Below are 18685 nucleotides of genomic sequence, written 5' to 3' on the forward strand. Positions count from 1 at the left end.
ATGGGATTGACATCAATCTTCTTATCCAACTGTTAGAACAAAAGCACATCATTTTATTTTTTATTTTTTTAAATGCTATGCAATACAATTAGTCCTGCAATAACATCAGAATGGCAACTGAGTTGTATTTCACAATGTAATAATGTCAAGTCTACATTTTCTTTTGTTTCTCTTCTGCTATTATAGCACCATGTTTTACAGTGAAATCAGTCATCCACTAAAGCAGACATCAGCTTTAGAGAGGCACGTATCATGAACCTGATGAACTCAGAGGAGGGGGCAAAACAGGAGTGAGGCAGCGAGTGGGAGAGAGCTCACACACAAACACAATTACTGTATACACAAACACACAGATGCTGCCTGTAATGGTAAACACTTCGGCCTGAATGTTCTCCTCGTTCTATCCTGCAACAGGTTTCACTCCAATTTATCCACTTCAGTTAAAGCAGACAGCTTCCTTGTAACTAGCTGTAATTGGCGCGCGCGCACACACACACACACACACACACACACACACACACACACACACACACACACACACACACACACACACACACACACACACACACACACACACACACACACACACACACACACACACACACACACACACACACACACAGGCAGTAAAATCCTTAACAAATAACATCTGGACTTGGTTCTCTACCTTTCCATTGAAAAAGGCAAAGAGACCAGCAACACAACAACAACAGATCACGACAAATCCTTCACTGTTATTTCTTGGCATTTCAGAGCTGGTCACAACCACTACCAGACCATGATGTTTGGCCACACAGAAAGTTTTTTTTTTTACTTTTAAAGAACTACAGAAAGAATATGTGTGCTGCAGAGCTGCCATTTGCGTCACGAACATTACATCTTCAGAGAGGCAATACATTGTTTTATAATTTGATAGAAGTGCATCTGACCAAATTGATAGCAGTTGCTGTGAGAACACTTTGAACGCCAACCATACATTTTGCCAAATATGTCAATAGAGGAATGTAATACTTTGGACAAAGGTGGATACATCAGTCAATAACAAACCAGCATTTTATCAGAGGGATGAATGTTGCATGTCCATCATGCCTTGTAAACAACTGAACAGTTACCAAACAATAAAACTAAACCTGCATGTCCACTTATGTGGTTTTTATGGGGAAGGTCAAGATTTTGGCTTCCCTCAATAGTTCTGCTTTCTTTCATCTCTGTTACTCCCCCCATCCCTTTTTATTTATCTGTCTTTCCCCTTACAAGTTGTCTCAATTGAGCTCCCCTCTCTTATGAGCAAAACACTGAAACATTTTTTAAGTGCTTCTGGAGTGTTTAGGCTGCCTGTCAGTTGTTCCTCTCACGCAACCAACTTCTATTTCTACAAATGAGTTCACACCGACTTGAGTGAAGCACAATCCCCCGTAGGGAGTCATTAAAATCAGACAGATTTCAACTAGTGTACTAAATCTACCACGATCCATCACGGCCCACAGTTTCCCGATGAAATTGTCGGTTCCACTGAGGCTTCAAAGTTTTGGTGGTATTCCTCATAGACATTGAAAATCATGGTGAAAACAGTTTAATCAGCCGCTGTCCTTTCAGCACCAAAGGAGCTGTCCTGATGGAAGGACAGCTTGTTTTTTGTATAGTGGATGGAGGTGGTATACTGGTTAGATTGCTTCTGTAGTGACTATACATCCTTCTGTCCTTTCTTTTGAGAACCCTTTCCTTTTCTTATTGACTCTTATTGACTCTTATTCATTAGTGTGCAATGAAAGACGCTTCTCTTTGACTTGTTTCTCATGTAAAACAGCACAGACACGCTGCATCTCTTTCCAAGTTCTCTCCCATTGTTTACAGCTATCCTGACATGTTAAAGTAGAGAAAAACTAACTGATAATGGCATATCTGATAATGCTGGTTAGGGCTTAACACTTTTGCAAGACACTGTATCTGTGTCACATTCTCATTAGGGGCTGAGCCCCCCTAAAGATCTGATCCTAGAATGGCCCCTGGTGGCAACTAAGGTAAATGCAATACTAAGGCCTTCCTTTCTTTGAGCATACAAGCATAGTTCGCTCTGCTATTCATTTGCATGCAGTGTAAGAGCTGTTTGCAGAGGGCAACAGAGAAGGTTGTGTGTGGTATTTACAAGAAGAGTAACAAATCCACATGGAAAATGATAAAAGCAGGGCTGGAGGTGAATCAGACAGTACCGGAATGCTATTACTTTTATGTTTTTTTAATAATTCCATGACCACATGCCAAATAGACTGATTAACCAGTGTAGCTTAACCCCTGACATATAGTTAATTTATCGTTTTAATGATGATGCCCAAAGAGGCCCATCAGGTTTCTAACAAAGATTGGAGCCAAAGTTTCGCTTTTTAATTCATTTATTTTAAGGCAGTTAAAAGCTGCTATCAGAAATTACACAGCTGATAATATGGCACAATCTAATGAAGTCTTTTAGTACTGCCCTGTCTTAATTAGAAGATTTGTCCCGTCCCCCCGTTGTCTGTGATGGTGGTTTGGCTTTTAAAGTCCAACTCAGAAGAAAAAAGTATGAATCTGAGTAACTTCACATTGTGAATGACCAGCAGAATAAATATATATAAAAGAGTGAGTATGTGCACATGTGTCTTTGTATGTATCAAGACACAAACATACACACAGACAAGGTATTGGAGACTTGTAAACCTGAATAAATATTGCACTGGATTTAATGTAGCTGGTTTAACGATAGGATAGATTGATGTATGAAAGAGTTTTTAAGTCTGATGCGATTGAAAGAATGAACTCTAAAGCATCTGTTTGAAGGCAGAAGCTGATATTCTCTGTGCAAAACCTGTGAGGAGTCATTTGAAATATTCCTGGCCAGTCTGAGCATACTGTTCAGACTGGAACATACATGATACTCTGAATTACTAATATGAAAAACAAAGAAATTATTTGGCTACTAGCTCTAAAGGATCTCAACCTATGGTGAAAATAAACACGCTGTTGTATTTATTTGCAGATACATTCTATATGACAGGTGCATGAGAGATTTCCATCTATCATGACACACAGATATTTGTAGACTGGGACTTGACTGATTACAGTGTTGTGAATCTTCACTGGGGTCAGTGGACAATTCGGGGGATTTCCTCTGTCTTCACAGTGTTAATAATGAGAGCGTTTTTAATCACACCATTCAACTAACCAAGCCACGTTGCCCTGGTACAGTATAGGGTCATCAAATTTGGTAGACAAGGTCAATAGAGTGGAGTCATCTGAGTATTTTAACAGTACATAATATATACTTCAAATAATTGTGTAAGTAGTAAACAATACAAACGCAAACGGGACAAAAAAATGCGATTGAAGTTTAGAAACATTTCGAGTCTCCCCTCTTTTGCCTCACAATGGTTTTGTCCACTAATTGCTTTCCTGTTAACCGTACACAGAAGTCCGGTGGGAGATCGAATTGCATTGCTTCAGTAAGTAGGCTGGCAAGGCTGTTTTATTCACTTTAAACATCGGATAAAGTGATTATTTTCTCTAATACAGATGATGCTAAGTCATTAAGAAATTAGTCACGAACAAAAAAATTATGTATTTTTCCACGAGTCCGCTACATTAGTAGTTATAACGTTACTACGCTTGTTTGGTAGCTTGATGGATAGTTAATTAGCTAGCTTGCTAATTCCACCCACCGTGGTTTCGTGCTACACACTGGTTATGGAAAATAAACCAAACAAAGTAATTCATCTGGCCAGAGTGTTGAGCTTTTCTACGCTGTGACAAGAGTGTGTGAATGAAACAGTAGGTTGTTGAACTTTACTAACTTAGTGTCTGGCTGGCTGGCTGGCTAGTAACTTAGCTTGCTTGCTAGGAGGTTCAGTTCTCAGTTCAGCATCATCTGTATTAACATTAGAAAAAAAGAATTACTTCATCCAATGTTTAAAGTGAATAAACTAGCCTTGCCAGCCTACTTACTTGAGTACCACAACTACACATATTCTATATAAGTACAATGTTGTATGTATTATCTGTGTCCCCTTCAATAATTGCTCTTAAGAAATTTTATATTTATTGTCCTCCCTTTCTGCTAGAAGAAATTCATGCCCATGGGTATCATGGACTCATACTGCATCATGCACATGATGCTGTATGACTGTACGACTTGATCAAAACAACTGTTTTGTTTATTACTCTATGGTTTAGCAAAGAAAGAGTTTGTATCCCTCTCTAAAGATGACATCAGGGAAGCAAGAAACCTTTTGTGATTTGAACCCTGGCAATGCAAACTAGCCATTGAAACATGGCTCTGGACCCAAACTAATTGATAGGGATTGGAATCTCAGGGGATCACCTCCAGCTATGCCTGTTGCAAAGAGGAAAGCGCTGACTCCCATCTGTTTATGTATTGAACAGCAGTTCAAAGAAACCCAGACTGTTTGGAAGCCCTGGGTGGGTCCTACAGAGAGGTCCAACTTTAGACTCCATAGGGAGACATCAATGCTCATGTTGGCAACGATGGAGAAACCTGGACGGAGAGGGATCTTAAAATTGTGTGGTATTTTGTTATTGAACTGTCATGGCCTATGCAAAACCATGTACAACCATGAGGCACTTCACAAGTGTACGTGGCAGCACAGCACCATGCCAAAGATTGATGATGAACTTTGCAGTCATAACATCAGATCTAAAGCGTGTGCCTTGGACACTCGAGTAAAAGAATGCAGAACTGTCAACTGATGACCACCTGTGGGTAGTTGGAACAGATGGTTGGGGAAGCTGCTAGACTTGATTAACCTCAATGTGCAGTAAGGGTGAGCCGGGCCCCTGTCCAGAGGATGCTTAAGTCCTACCTTTGTAGGACTTTCCTGCATAGTAGGGGTGGTTCGGGACATGGCAATATTTGGGAGGGTCAGCACCTTCAAGTCTGAGGCCATGGTAGTCTCTAAAGTGGTGGTGTTTTCCAATCTTGGGGTCCTGCTCTTGAATGACGGTAAGATGCTGGCAGAATATTGCCTATAAATATATAATTCAATTCAATTTTATTTATAGTATCAAATCATAACAGAGTTATCTCGAGACACTTTACAGATAGAGTAGGTCTAGACCACACTCTATAATTTACAAAGCCCCAACAATTACAGTAATTCCTTCAAGAGCAAGCATTAGCAGTGGCTATTGCAACAGTGGCAAGGAAAAACTCCCTTTTAGGAAAAAACCTCGGCAGACCCAGACTCTTGGTAGGCGGTGTCTGACAGGGCTGGTTGGGGGTGTGATGGCGATAATAGTCGCATTAAAGATAGTGGAACAGTGACTTTGAAGGTAGTCGTTGTAGTTCATATCACGGCAGGACGTTGCGGGATGAAACGTGGCGCTGCAGAGCATGGGTGGGTGCAGCAGGACGCGGCCGGGCGTTGAAGGGAATCGCAGAGCTAACATAAGGACCCCGGGGAGTAAACTCCCCAGAGCTAGGTTAGTAACAAGCAGTTCTGGGACAGGATGCATACAAAAGGAAACAAATGAAAACATTGATGAGAGGCTGTACTGGCCTGCCTCCCTCAACTCACACTATATTATTGATTATATGATCAATAAATCTGATGACTACGAAGAGAAGCAGGTGGGCCGGGTTAGGCGGACGCTGCAACTCCTCACTTCTTAACTATAAGCTTTATCAAAGAGGAGAGTTTTCAGTTTATTCTTAAATGAGGTGATGGTGTCTGCCCCCCTAACCCAGACTGGGAGCTGGTTCCACAGGAAAGGAGCCTGGTAGCTGAAGGCTCTTGCTCCCATCCTACTTTTGGAGACTCTAGGAACCACAAGTAACTCTGCATTCTGGGAGCGCAGTGCTCTAGTGGGACAATAAGGTACTAAGAGCTGTGCTAGATAGGATGGTGCTTGACCATTTAGGGCTTTGTAGGTCAGGAGAAGGACTTTAAAGTCAATCCTGAATTTCACAGGAAGCCAAGTCAGAGTAGCTAAAACAGAAGAAATATGATCTCTTTTCTTAGTTCTCGTCAGAACACGTGCTGCAGCATTCTGGATCAGCTGGAAAGTCTTAAGGGACTTATTTGAGCAACCTGACAGTAGGGAATTACAATAGTCCAGCCTGGAAGTAACGAATGCATGGACTAGTTTTTCAGCATTGTTTTGAGACAGGATATTCCTAATTTTGGCAATGTTACGAAGATGAAAAAAGGCTGTTCTCAATGATTGTTTTAGATGGGCGTTAAAGGATATATCCTGATCAAAAATAACTCCTAGATTTCTGACAGTAGTGCTGGAGGCCAGGACAACACCATCCAGAGTAGCTATATCTTTAGATAATGAAGTTCGGAGGTGTTTAGGGCCCAGCACAATAACTTTTTTTTTTTTTTTTCAGTTTAACATCAGAAAATGATAGGTCATCCAGGATTTTATATCTTTAATACATGCTTGAAGTTTAGCTAACTGACTTGTTTCGTCTGGTTTGATTGATAAGTATAATTGGGTGTCGTCCGCATAGCAGTGATAGTTAATTGAGTGTTTCCTAATGATATTACCAAGAGGAAGCATATATAAAGGAGAATAAAATTGGTCCAAGCACTGAGCCTTGTGGAACGCCATGTTTAACTTTCGCGTACTTAGAGGATTTATCATTAACATTAACAAATTGAGATCGATCAGAGAAATAAGACTTAAACCAGCTTAGTGCAATTCCTTTAATTCCGACTAAGTGTTCTAATCTCTGTAACAGGAATGTATGGTCAATAGTGTCAAAAGCAGCACTAAGATCTAATAAAACAAGTATGGAGACAAGTCCTTTGTCTGCAGCAGTTAGAACGTCGTTAGCAATTTTCACCAGTGCCGTCTCTGTGCTACGATTCTTTCTAAATCCTGATTGAAAGTCTTCAAATAAGCTGTTGCTATGGAGAAACTGATTAGCAACTACTTTCTCAAGGATCATGGAGAGAAAGGGAAGGTTAGATATAGGTCTATAGTTTGCTAAGACCTCAGGATCGAGGGTGGGTTTTTTCAGAAGAGGTTTTATCACAGCTACTTTAAATGACTGCGGTACATGACCTGTTAATAGAGACATATTGATCATATCTAGTAGAGAGGTGTTAACCACGGATAATGCTTCTTTGAGTAGCCTCGTTGGGATGGGGTCTAAGAGACAGGTAGATGGCTTTGCTGAAGATACCTTTACCAATAGTTGTTGAAGGTCTATAGGATAAAAACAGTCTAAGTATATGTCAGGTCTAGTCGTTCTTTCTAGCAGTCCTGCGTTGAAAGGTGAACCATTAGAAGTTGAGGGCAAAAGGTGATGAATTTTATCTCTAATTGTTATAATTTTATCATTAAAGAAGCTCATGAAGTCATCACTACTTAGAGCTAGAGGAATAGATGGCTCAGTAGAGCTGTGACTATCTGTCAATCAATCTAGAAGGGGACTTGGGGGTAAACTCAGGACATCCTTGAGGGATAACATATTTCATCTAGCCTGAGAATGCCTCGGGATTCCCCAGGTGGAGCTACAATGTGGCAAACTAAAGGGACCTCTGGGCTGTTGCTTCCTCTGCAACCTGGACTCAGAAATGCAAGGGAAAGTTGAGGTTAAAATGTCACTTATGTGTGGAAATTACACACTGTGTTAACACCCAGCTATGTAGAAATGAAGTGGCCGACTTTGGATTGCTCAAGATGAAGTGCTGCGCTCACCGCAGTAAAGAGAAAGCAGGTGGGAAGGGTCAAGCAGTGGCAGCACAGAGGAAGTGACTGGTGCTAAGAGGAAGCTCAGCCTGCTTTAGGTTTGGGCTGAAACAATCCTGTTCCAGTCACCCCTGGTGTGCATATGCATGTGTGTGTGATGTAGATAGGTGAGTAATGTGTTTATTGATTGGAATCCGTGTTCCACTGACCCTTGAGCAAACCTTGCCCTCGCTGGGTGATCAAAGCTGTTACATCATCGGATTGCTCCCAGCTCAGGGGATGTTTGTTTTCACAGCGAGACTGGGCCAGCTGAGTGGTGCCCTGACTTAAAGCAGACTTCCTATTCATGAAGCTTCCACACATCTGTTGGGGACCGTGCAAATGCGTGTGTGTATGTGTGCGCTTACACTATGATCTCACCTTGTGTGCCTGAAGCTTGTTACGGGAGAGATTACTGCACAAACAAGCTGTTGTCAGCTCCAGATCTAGCCGAGTCCAGGATGCTATAATCATCAGCTGTATGTATGCAGACTTATCTCACATTTCATAACCACAAACAAGATTAAAAATACTTAAATGCAACCGTGCAGCCATCAACAACAATATGCTTAGTGTATAAACAACACAGCTTTAAGGATGTTATGTAGAAAATGGGGGGATATTCCGACATCTGTTTCTGATGAACCTGCAGAGAAAGTAAAAGGCAGATTCTTCACAGATGATCAGTAGTGTCTGTTCAGATCTTTTCCCGTAAATGGATGCTCTGTTTTTACTGTCCTTCTGGAATTTATCATGCAACCCATTTGGGGATTAAATTCGGGGAAGAAGTCATATTTCAGATATTGAAGTAGCATCAAACACAAATGTGGGTGGTAGAGGAGTAGGGAAATATAAAGAGGTAAGAGGAAAAACAGAAACTATCTCTGGATGTAGTATAATGTCTATCTACTGTACTTATTCATCACATTTACACAATTGCACATTTGGACCGGATTGTATGACATTGTGCTCTTTTTACTGTCTCTATTTAAAAGAAAAAAGTTAGATATAAAAACTGGAGTGAGAGAGAGAGCATGAGAGAGAATATCAAATAAAAAATAAATGATTTAAACAGCAGATTCACTGCTGTCATTCTGATTTTTAGCTGCAATATCATTAACGTCATTATTTTCTAATGTAACATGTCACTTTGATCAGTGTTTTACCCTGATTTGCTGCTTGCAACCTGTTTCAATAATTGTGTTTCATCTTTACCTTTCCTTGTTTTGTTCTTTTACTTTTTAGGGAGTCTGTTGTAACATCTGGCCAGGGACTACAAATTAAAAGCCTTTTGGCTTTTTAAAATCCAGAGCATCCCTCATTCTAACCACTGAAAGTACATTTATTTATTAAAATATCGTCAACTGACAAACTGTATGTCCGCAATTGTAGAGAACAAGTCCATATATTCTTGTTGATGGATTTCACTTGTCACATGTCTAGGGAGGGGATTCCAACTGATCTATATTACCACATTACGCAAAAAATCCATCCATTATAACTCCTAATTTATTATCCTATAAAACATGATGCCGTAAATCCATGGAGCTGGGGGTTTCACTATTTCTTTGTCATAAGAAAGTTGTTAGGAAAATTACTTTAATGCCCTTAAAGTAATGGTTCGGAGTAATTTACCCTCTGGTCATTTGCACCATGTGCTCGAGCCAAACACCCCCCCAGAAGCTTTTTTCACCTGGGTCTAACATTGGACGAGTTAGCGTAGAGTAGCGTTAGCCGCTGAATAGCTTAGCGCAGGGGCTAATGGACCCACGTTTGTATCTCTTAAATGACCCCACTAATAATGCCCGAAATGATACCAAAGGTCTACACTAGTATATATAGGTTATGCACTCATAAAACGATGGATTGGAAAGTTTGTAAGTACACCAGAAGCATCTTTTTCAACCTCGTTCCTGTCTTTCTGTTTCCTTCCCTCTTTCCCTGGCTCCTTGGTGGTCTTTTGCTCCCCTCTCGTAACTCAACACAACATCCAAGCAGCCACCTTTGCCTGTGTTTTCACATCATGGTGTGATCTCCAAAGTAATCAATCATCTGCTAAACACGAGATGCATAGGTGGGAAGCTCTGATCAAACTCTCCTCCATTAGATGTTTTTATGTCTCCCTTTAATGCAGCTGAGCCACACCAACTAGAGCTGGATATCTTTCACTCAGCGTAATTAGAGCTGCGCCAGGCAATTTCGCACATCGGAGAGTCCAAATGGCACCGAGAGGGAGCTGTTAAAAGTTTTGAAAAACCTTTACACCCAGAAGTTACGGAATGTGATCTCAGTTAACTGTGTAATCCTCTGACCTATGCGTTATCTTCTTGGTGTCTGGCAGACGTAAAGGAGGTGAAGGGGTTCAAATATATTTGCAAGTCTAGCTCTGGATGCAGTTCATTTCTCTTTTGGAGAAAGTTTTGTGTTTAGATTCTCTTCCAGTGGGTGGAAATGTCAGCAAACTTTGAATTGCATAAAGAGGGCCACATCTACAGTATCTCTCCATCATTCCCCATCTATATCAGGTAACTCCTTGAATTTGCAGCTATACCAAACTATATTCATCATGCACATTAGTGCTGGCCAAAATTTAAATAAATCTTTTCTTCTGAGTTTGGTACATGGTCTGTACTGGTAGATACTGCTTCCAGCACAGCCGTGCACTCTCTGAAACTAACAAAGGGGGTGGCAGTAGCTCAGTCCATAGGCGAGTAGGGTTGGGACCGGAGGGTCGCTGGTTCAAATACCAAAAGTACAGAGTGTGGACTGGTAGCTGGAGAGATGCCAGTTCACCTCCTGAGCACTTCCAAGGTGCTCTTGAGCAAGGCACCGAACCTCTCCAACCGCTCAGGGCGCCTGTCCAGCAGTTGCAGCCAACTCACTCTGACATCTCTCCATTTGTGCATGTATACTGTGTTCTAACAAACAGATTATAAATTTTAATTTCCCCACTGGGATCAATAAAAATATTTAAAATTCATTAAAATGATAAAAAATGGTTACCAACTGCCAGTGAGATGGAGACATTACAATATTTAAGCTGCACTAATCAATATCTTTATATTAACAATTGACTAAATAAGCACATACTGTATGTAGGACATTTTAACATGTCAGTGTTGTGTTTACAGCATGTTCCACTGTTCTGCAGTCCCTCCCATACATGCCAAACTGCTACCTGTATATCCAGTGCCAAATTTCATACCACAATATAATGTACAACTAAATATTTGGGAAGGATAACAAATCCCAAATTGCTGTACTTCAAAATGTCAATATGTTTTGACAGTCAATACCAGCACTTGTTAGCAAGCTCTGCACTCTGGTGGCCTAAAGGTGCACTTTGTCTAATGCCAGGATCAGACCACACAATTTTTTTGTCTTTCACAATAGTCACTATGTCAGACTAGACAGACATATTGCCAAACAGTCTTACTGTCTTTGAAAGAGGAGTGGCAACACTACAAGTATGACACCGACCAGCCCCCAGACCGATGTCGTGAAGATCACGAGCAAGTTCATAGGTCGACACTTTGGTGGAGCAGCAGCCTCTCAAAAACTCACGGAAATCTTTTAAACTGACCGTTGTTGATCTGAAATAAATACAGATTCAGCAACTGCATAGCTTATTTCTTGCTTAAAATGTTTTCAGAAACACGTTACGGTGAACTATTTTTGTAAAATAAGGTATTGTTTTCCAAAAAAGCCGCGATTGTGGTCTATTTTGAAATCTGGGAGCCCCACGTGTAGTGTTTGTCCAATCAGGTGCAGCCATCGTGGTTGTAGGAGGGTGTAGCCTGTTTTCTTTGCTTGTCAGTGGTCAAAGTGAAGAGAAACAGATAACTGCTAGTGGCTAGCCCACTAGGAGTGCAATAGAGGGTCTAGGAGTGCGGAGAGCGTCTGTGCCATGTTTAATGTTGGCAACTGACTAGTAATATGTTATTTTTTTCTCTAAATATTTATTAAATGTGATCTTGTATTTATTTATTACCTCCAACCATAGAAGCAGCAGTATTTATTGATCAACATTTTTCCATTTATTGACTGGTATCTTTTAATCCGATTGTAGATTACTATTCACTATTGTAATATATGCAGCATCATTGTGCCCAAAATGAATTTCCCCCCGGGGACAAAGTGTATCGTATTGTAGCGTGCAATGCTGGGAAGCGGGGGCGATCTCTGTCGTGAAAAAAGCCTATATCGGCACCGTTTGTATCTTTCCTCCACCAGACAGAAGCAGTAGCGTCTCTCCTTCTTTTCGCCATGTTTACATATTTGCGCCAGAGAGGCAGAGAGTGCTCCCTTTTCCTTGTCACATGTCACACAGGGCTTTCTGCGTGGTGGTTGTGAAGCATCCCAGACGTTAGATGGCGGATCTTTGTTTGTTGTAATTAAGAGGTAAAGACACACGTTTGTTGGTCCTGACCCTCATTATCGGGCACGACTTTGAGCGTTTGTCTGCGACGTGTCTGTCGGGTCAAAATCAAGCTGAATTTGTATAGTCTGATATAAGACTTAAAAAACCCAAAATGTGAAAGTTCTATCCATTCATTTGTGGCAGTACAAAATTGAAGGTCACTTTTAGTAGTTTCATAGTAGTTTTACAGTCAAGAGAATAAGCATTGATATTGCCACACATTAAATGTTATTTCTCATTAGAGAAGCTTTGATGTACTTTTACTTTTTCCAAAGGGAAGAAACTTGGATGCTGGATTCTCCCTACACTGCAACCAACAGCACAACAACAAATATATCCGTATGGTCACAAAGTCAAAACAGCTGCCCGGCACTTTGAACAGCCCTGAAATGATGTGGTCTTTTGCAATTCAGGGTGGACTTGATTCATCGCCAGCATTAATGTGCTGCAGCAGACAGATACAGGTCTTTTGTCTTTATTAGATCAGATGCTAAAAGATGCTAGAAGAAAATGACTGAGTCCAACACTGTTTGATAACATAGTAACATGGGGATATTTGTTGTTGGGTGGAAAACAGCATTTAGATATTTAGAAGAAAGAGATGTTGAGGAGTGTTAATCAAATCAAAAGACTAAAACCTTTTTGGGCCCATACAAAAGCATGGTTGCATTATTTTAGAATGGTTCTGGCTAATGTTTGGCATATATAAACCCAAGTGTGGGCTTTTTTAGTTTCTCAATTCTATAAATATTATACAAAAGATGTATTATCACAAATAAGGTCCAGAGTACTTGGAAATGAGAGAATTTCACAAACGTGCCAACCAAAACTATAAACACACTAGACTAAAAGTAGCAGCAAACATCCTAAGGTAGGCACTGAAGTGCATAGTATACATAAAAGGTAACTTTACACCCAAAGTAGCATAACTAGAGTTGTAAACTCAGCTTTCTTAACAGTGCAATGTCATGCATTTCTTGCAGAGGAGAATGAACAAAATGTGGCTTTAGGCAACAAGCATGTAGAGTCTGATAAATCCATCCTCTGCTTCAATTTTCCAGTGATGAATTACACCTTCCAGGCAAGTGGGTTGTCTGTGAGTTTGTTTTGAAGCAATTAATGAAGAGACCGGAGTCTGTTTTTCCAGTGAGAACGTAGCATAATAACTATGCCATCCTTTAAGGGCCTAGAAAGAGCCAGTGATTAGCTATGGAACTGGCTGGAAAATTTGAAGAAATTATCCTTGAAAGTAACCTCCATTAGTTTAATGAGGATGGCTAACGTGCATGACACCATGGAAACACGCATTGTCTTATTTAGAGTGCAACAGAATCAGTAAACTGGAAAAGCTCAGCAAGACAGAAACAATCCACTGAGTGGAATATTCCTGTGCCACAGTTGTTTCTTGCCCAGTATCAATGCTAATTTCCATGAAAACACTGCCATAAATTCCATGGTAGTTACAGTATCTTGTTATATACAAGGCTTTTTGTTTATCTGATCGGAATATCCCTCACTATTTCTTCTATATCTCTGTACCAACCACTAACTGATAACAACAAAGAGACATCAGCAGGTTTTTTTTTTTCTTTTTAGCCATAATGACTTAATCTGTACTTGAGATTAGAGCGGTTCCTGTTGCGTCACAGAGAAATGATGTTTCTTTCAAAATGTCTGATGGTGATTAAGTCTTTCCAAAAACTGTAAACTTTGATGTTGTACCAAAGTACTATTACGAAGCCTAAAAGATTGACTTTGTGGCCCGATAAGAACTTTATTTGAACTTTAAGTGTAAGTAAACATTATATCGGCACTGCAGCCCCAAAATGTTCTCCCAACCACAGAAAGTCATGCCGGATACTTGAGCATCCACTGTTTATCGCTCTGACAGCACAGATTAGGGGATGGGACAAACATTTGTTTTGTTAGACCATGGAACACAGTGGTAATGTTGAGCTGACACGGGTGATTTGTTCAAAGGGCACAGGAAGAAATTATGCTCCAAAATTCCAAAACAGAAACTGAAAGGTCACATTCGCCATTTAAGTGATATTTCATTGTTGTTTGTCAAAGTCCTCCCTTGCATTAAAGTAGCAGTTGTCCTCCCGCCATCACTATACATTAGCACAGAGGTTCCACTGATGGTAAACTTTCCATTTCTTTACTCCAACATAAGCTTATCGACAGTAAAGCTGGATTACCACCCTGGCGAAGTGAGTTACTGGCCCTGGGACTCAAATCTCCAGAGGCCACAAAAGCCCCAGGTTTCATGCCACAATCAATTGCAATTTTCTTCGCAAATACGGGAATGTGTACTACTAAAGCACAGCATTAGCTGATGTGATAAGTGCACGTAGGTTGGTCATGAGGGCCAGCCCTGAAGAGAGTCCCTTTTTTTCCTGCTGGATCTGGAATGGTGGGAATGTGCTTCCGCATTGTAAAGCAGTACACACATTATACACTAAAATCCATGCTTTCTTTTATAAAATACCTCAAAAGAAAATATATTACAATAACTCAAACGGGGGAATATCCAACAATATGCATTAACTATTACATTTTGTGTTTCAGCCGCAATAAATACCCAACTGTGTATTGTTGTCTTGGCAGAAGATCTAGTCTACAGGCTTGATTTACAATTCAGGACTTTACTGTAACACCTGTCCATAACATTGTGACTCATATTATGAAGGCAAATGTAGGCAAAACATATGTTGACACCTGGCACAGCCTGATAAACCTAATGATGTATCAAAACATAGTCTGACATTGACAGACCTTCCTCCCCAGTGCTGCGGAGGAGGGTCTGGCTAGTCCACACAGCATTCTGGGATGGGAGAAAAACAACACCTCTGCTTTATTGGCATTTCTTGAAACCAATCACAATCGTTATGGGTGGCACTAAGAACTGCACAAAACCACTTTGCCGCTGCAAAATAGCCTCGGGAAGGAACTTGTTTTGGTGTAACGTGTATGTTCAAAAGTTGTTTTAGTCATGCAACAGAAAACTCAGACTGGACAGATAGTCTAGCTAGCTGTCTGGAGACAGAGATCTGAGGAGCAGTTATTCATAGTCCTCATTAATCGGCAGGAGTTTAAAATTCCAACACAAATAAAAACGGACATCCGGCCGGAAAAGGACATACGGTGAAATTTTCAGCAGCAACAGAGCAATCCCGGAAGTGGATAGTCATGAATATAGACTAATCAAAACATAATTTAACATTAAAACTGAGCTTTCATAAAAATGCTCACAAAACTTTTGGAATGTTTTATGGTAACTCTTAGTGTATATGATCTCACTGAGCCATTCCGTGGGTCTTATGTGCTCCACTCTTCTGGAAGATTTCCACAAGACTTTAGAACCTGGCTGTAGAGTAGGCAGTCCACATACTTTTCACATACAGGGGCACCCCCTTTAATGTGTTATCAGTAGGGGGTGCTCAGCTTACACACAGCAGGATGCCACATCTGGTTGCATTTAGGTTGATCTGGGGTTATTCCACCTTGCATACTATGCAGCACAGTACACTTCATTTCAGATTTTTGACTGAAAAATGTCTTTAAAAAAAACTGAAATGTTAAGTGAAAGAATGAGCAGGTAACATTTTAGGAAAACTAAATACAGTAGCCACATAACCATAATTACTGAAGTTAAGCCCGTGTTGTCCCTCCAGCAAGAAAATATTCAGAAACATTTCAGAAACGTGCATCTCCCCAGCCATAATTAGCAAAATACAGCTGCACATTGGCACCATCAAGCATGTTTTAAAATGCCTTCTGATCATGGTTTAGGTAGTTGCTTTTGCATCACCAATCTCTGAAATATATACTGTACTGCTTGCAATATGAGAGTGGATATAAACAGAGCAGTTTACAAGCACATGCACATTTAAGTCCTTCCTTATAAATGAGTAGTAAATATTTTTTAGTCTGCAGCTGGAGCTTTGAAATACTGACTTAAATACATGCATTCACTTAAGGTACAAAAGAATATAAAATCCCTCACAGCTAAAAAAAAAAAAAATAGAGCATTACTGCTGAACCTATAGCTCATATTTACTATAATAAAAAAATTCCCACCTGCTTTACTCTCCTGTCTGAATCAGTTGAATTGATTAATGATCCTCACTGTTCTGACTAATACAGTTTATCCTCTCATTAAGCTACAACAAACTTTGGTACTCACAGGGAACTGTAACAGTCTCCATTATGGATTGGGTCATTACTGCTAAAATAAACTGCCCGTTTTGCCAGCTCCCTCTCATATAGAACCAGCCAAATAAGCCGTGCGCTCTGTTTCTGGATGACAGAACTACACACACTACGGCTGCTCCTGTGGCTGCTTATATGATTTCCTCCTTTTAGTGAAAACGTGGGGAAAACATACCTCAATAAGCAAATCACTGAATGCATATGGATTAAACTGAGAAAAATACAAAATCCTTTGAAAACACTTTTTACAAAATGCTTGAAAAAAGGCAAATAACTTAAGTTTGTTTACAGTTTATGTTGTCAATTACTGTAAGAAACAAAGAGATGTTAATTAATATCATACATTCATATGGCTACTTTGTCATTACCATTATGACAAATGGCAAGACTTTTTTGCTACACTGAAAGCAATTACAGTGGTATATTATATAACAATACGTAGATAAATACAGTACACACCTGCCTATTTTATGAAATCAGAATTCAGTCTAATCAACAAACTAAATACTCTAAATAAATACTTATAATAATAATATAATAATTACTTATGTACCCCATCTTGTGGAGGCCTTAAAAACTACAACTGAATTAGGCCTATAACAAATGGAGTGATGTGTAAACCTGGGCATGTATGTAAAATTATATAAAATACACCTGTTTTAAACTGGTATTGTTAAATTAATGTTAAAGATTACTTTTGTGGGACAAGTTTTCCCAATTGCAGGGCACATTCTTATGATAAAACATGACATTCTGATAAGTTAGACTTCCAACTTTTTCTATGACGACAGCAACATAAGGGGAGATTTTGAGCTTTCTTCCAAGTGGTAGACGAGATAAAACAAATTAGGCTCATGTTGCCACATGGTGCTGACAAATTGGCAGGTTTATGGTTTGAGCCAGCATAAATAATGAACACTGGCCAACAGCTGCCCATACAAAGTGAGGCCAACTGACTAAGTCATTACCATTCTCAAATTGGTACACATCCAAAACATCAACAGTCCCACTTGCTGGTTCAGTGACTGTTAGAAACATAGGGAGTGAGCTGGAGAAACTGAACAACGCACAAACAACATCTTATTTCAAGTTCCAGCAAGCGGATGAAGCATAACTAAGAAGTCTAGAATACATATATTTGTGACATTTTTTTTTCACTAACTGCTACTAAATCTGGCATCACTGGTTGCCTGGCAACATAGGCTGTTGATCCTTTATCATCGATGGCCAAACTCTTGATGTGGGCAGTTCTGGGCCGACGTACCTGTCTCAACTTTGGAGTGGTCGGTCCTCTCTGTCACCTTCTCCTGGCTAATAAGGTAATCAACAATCCGCACGCCGATTGGTGGCTCGGTGTGGTTCCACTCCATGATGACCAATGAGCTGCTGGGCTCATAGGTGTAAGACAGCTTCAGCCTGGCAACAGTAGAGTGACAGAGATGCAAAACCATGCTACCAAGTGAAATAAGCTGTCAGCAAACAGGTCTTAATACTGTAATTGACAGCAAACATTATCCCTTGTGTTCCGCTAAAACTCCATCCCAATAAGAAACAACAAACACTTCTGTCAACAGAAAATATAGGCATTTATCCCCTGATGTCTGACTTGGCTTATGCTGTAGCACTTATTTGCAGTTATATAGCATTGAGACGCATGTGTACAGGTTTTAATGCCAACCAATTAATGCAGCAGCTCATTTCATTGATGAGCACTCCCAAACTGGGCAGCAGAAATAAATCCATGGCTGCTATAATCATTGACCTAAGACAATGGCCCCTGGGCCCAAACACGTAACAAGCCCCCTCCCCCTCCATTGAGTAATCCATCCATGGCTGTAATATTTGGTGGCAATAAAATTCTGTGTAGAAAAGCATCCCGATGGCACATGACTTGACACCAATCTGTTCTGCCAGTAAAATGATGGATGCTATGTGTTTGGAGAAAGGTAATATTATAAGTTACTAACATAGGTTGAGGAAGTGGGGCGCAGGTGGGAAGTCCGTCTGTGCCAAAAGCGCTGGAATCACACCGACACCAGTCATCGATAACATCCCCTTTCCCCGAACACCACAGCATGCTCATCATCGCTTCATGAAGAGCCTATGAAGAGAAAGAGAGAGAGAGAGAGAGAGAGAGAGAGAGAGAGAGAGAGAGAGAGAGAGAGAGAGAGAGATTTTGGGGATATTGCGCATGATCAGAGCCTTAAACCCAGCCCATTTCCTAGGGCACCATTGCCTGTGTTTTTCAATACATACTTTTTTAATTTCCAGAAAATCTTATAGATTAAAGTAAAGTATATTGTCCTACTATATTGTATATTG

The 18685-nt window shown here is 40.3% G+C and overlaps 1 protein-coding gene across 4 annotated transcripts in view; it reads right to left on the minus strand.

The window, feature by feature from the left end:
- The window catches only part of astn1 (astrotactin 1), a 435006-nt gene that overhangs the window by 40020 nt on the left and 376301 nt on the right, over nt 1-18685 (minus strand). For all 4 annotated transcript variants that reach the window (XM_028593761.1, XM_028593760.1, XM_028593759.1 and 1 more), the window contains 2 exons: nt 18331-18464; nt 17628-17779 (listed from right to left, as the gene is read on the minus strand). In XM_028593761.1, the coding sequence (XP_028449562.1) occupies nt 17628-17779; nt 18331-18464 (286 nt within the window). The remainder of the gene's footprint in view (nt 1-17627; nt 17780-18330; nt 18465-18685) is intronic.

This window comes from Perca flavescens, chromosome 12, assembly GCF_004354835.1.
Source record: "Perca flavescens isolate YP-PL-M2 chromosome 12, PFLA_1.0, whole genome shotgun sequence".
Lineage (NCBI taxonomy): Eukaryota > Metazoa > Chordata > Actinopteri > Perciformes > Percidae > Perca > Perca flavescens.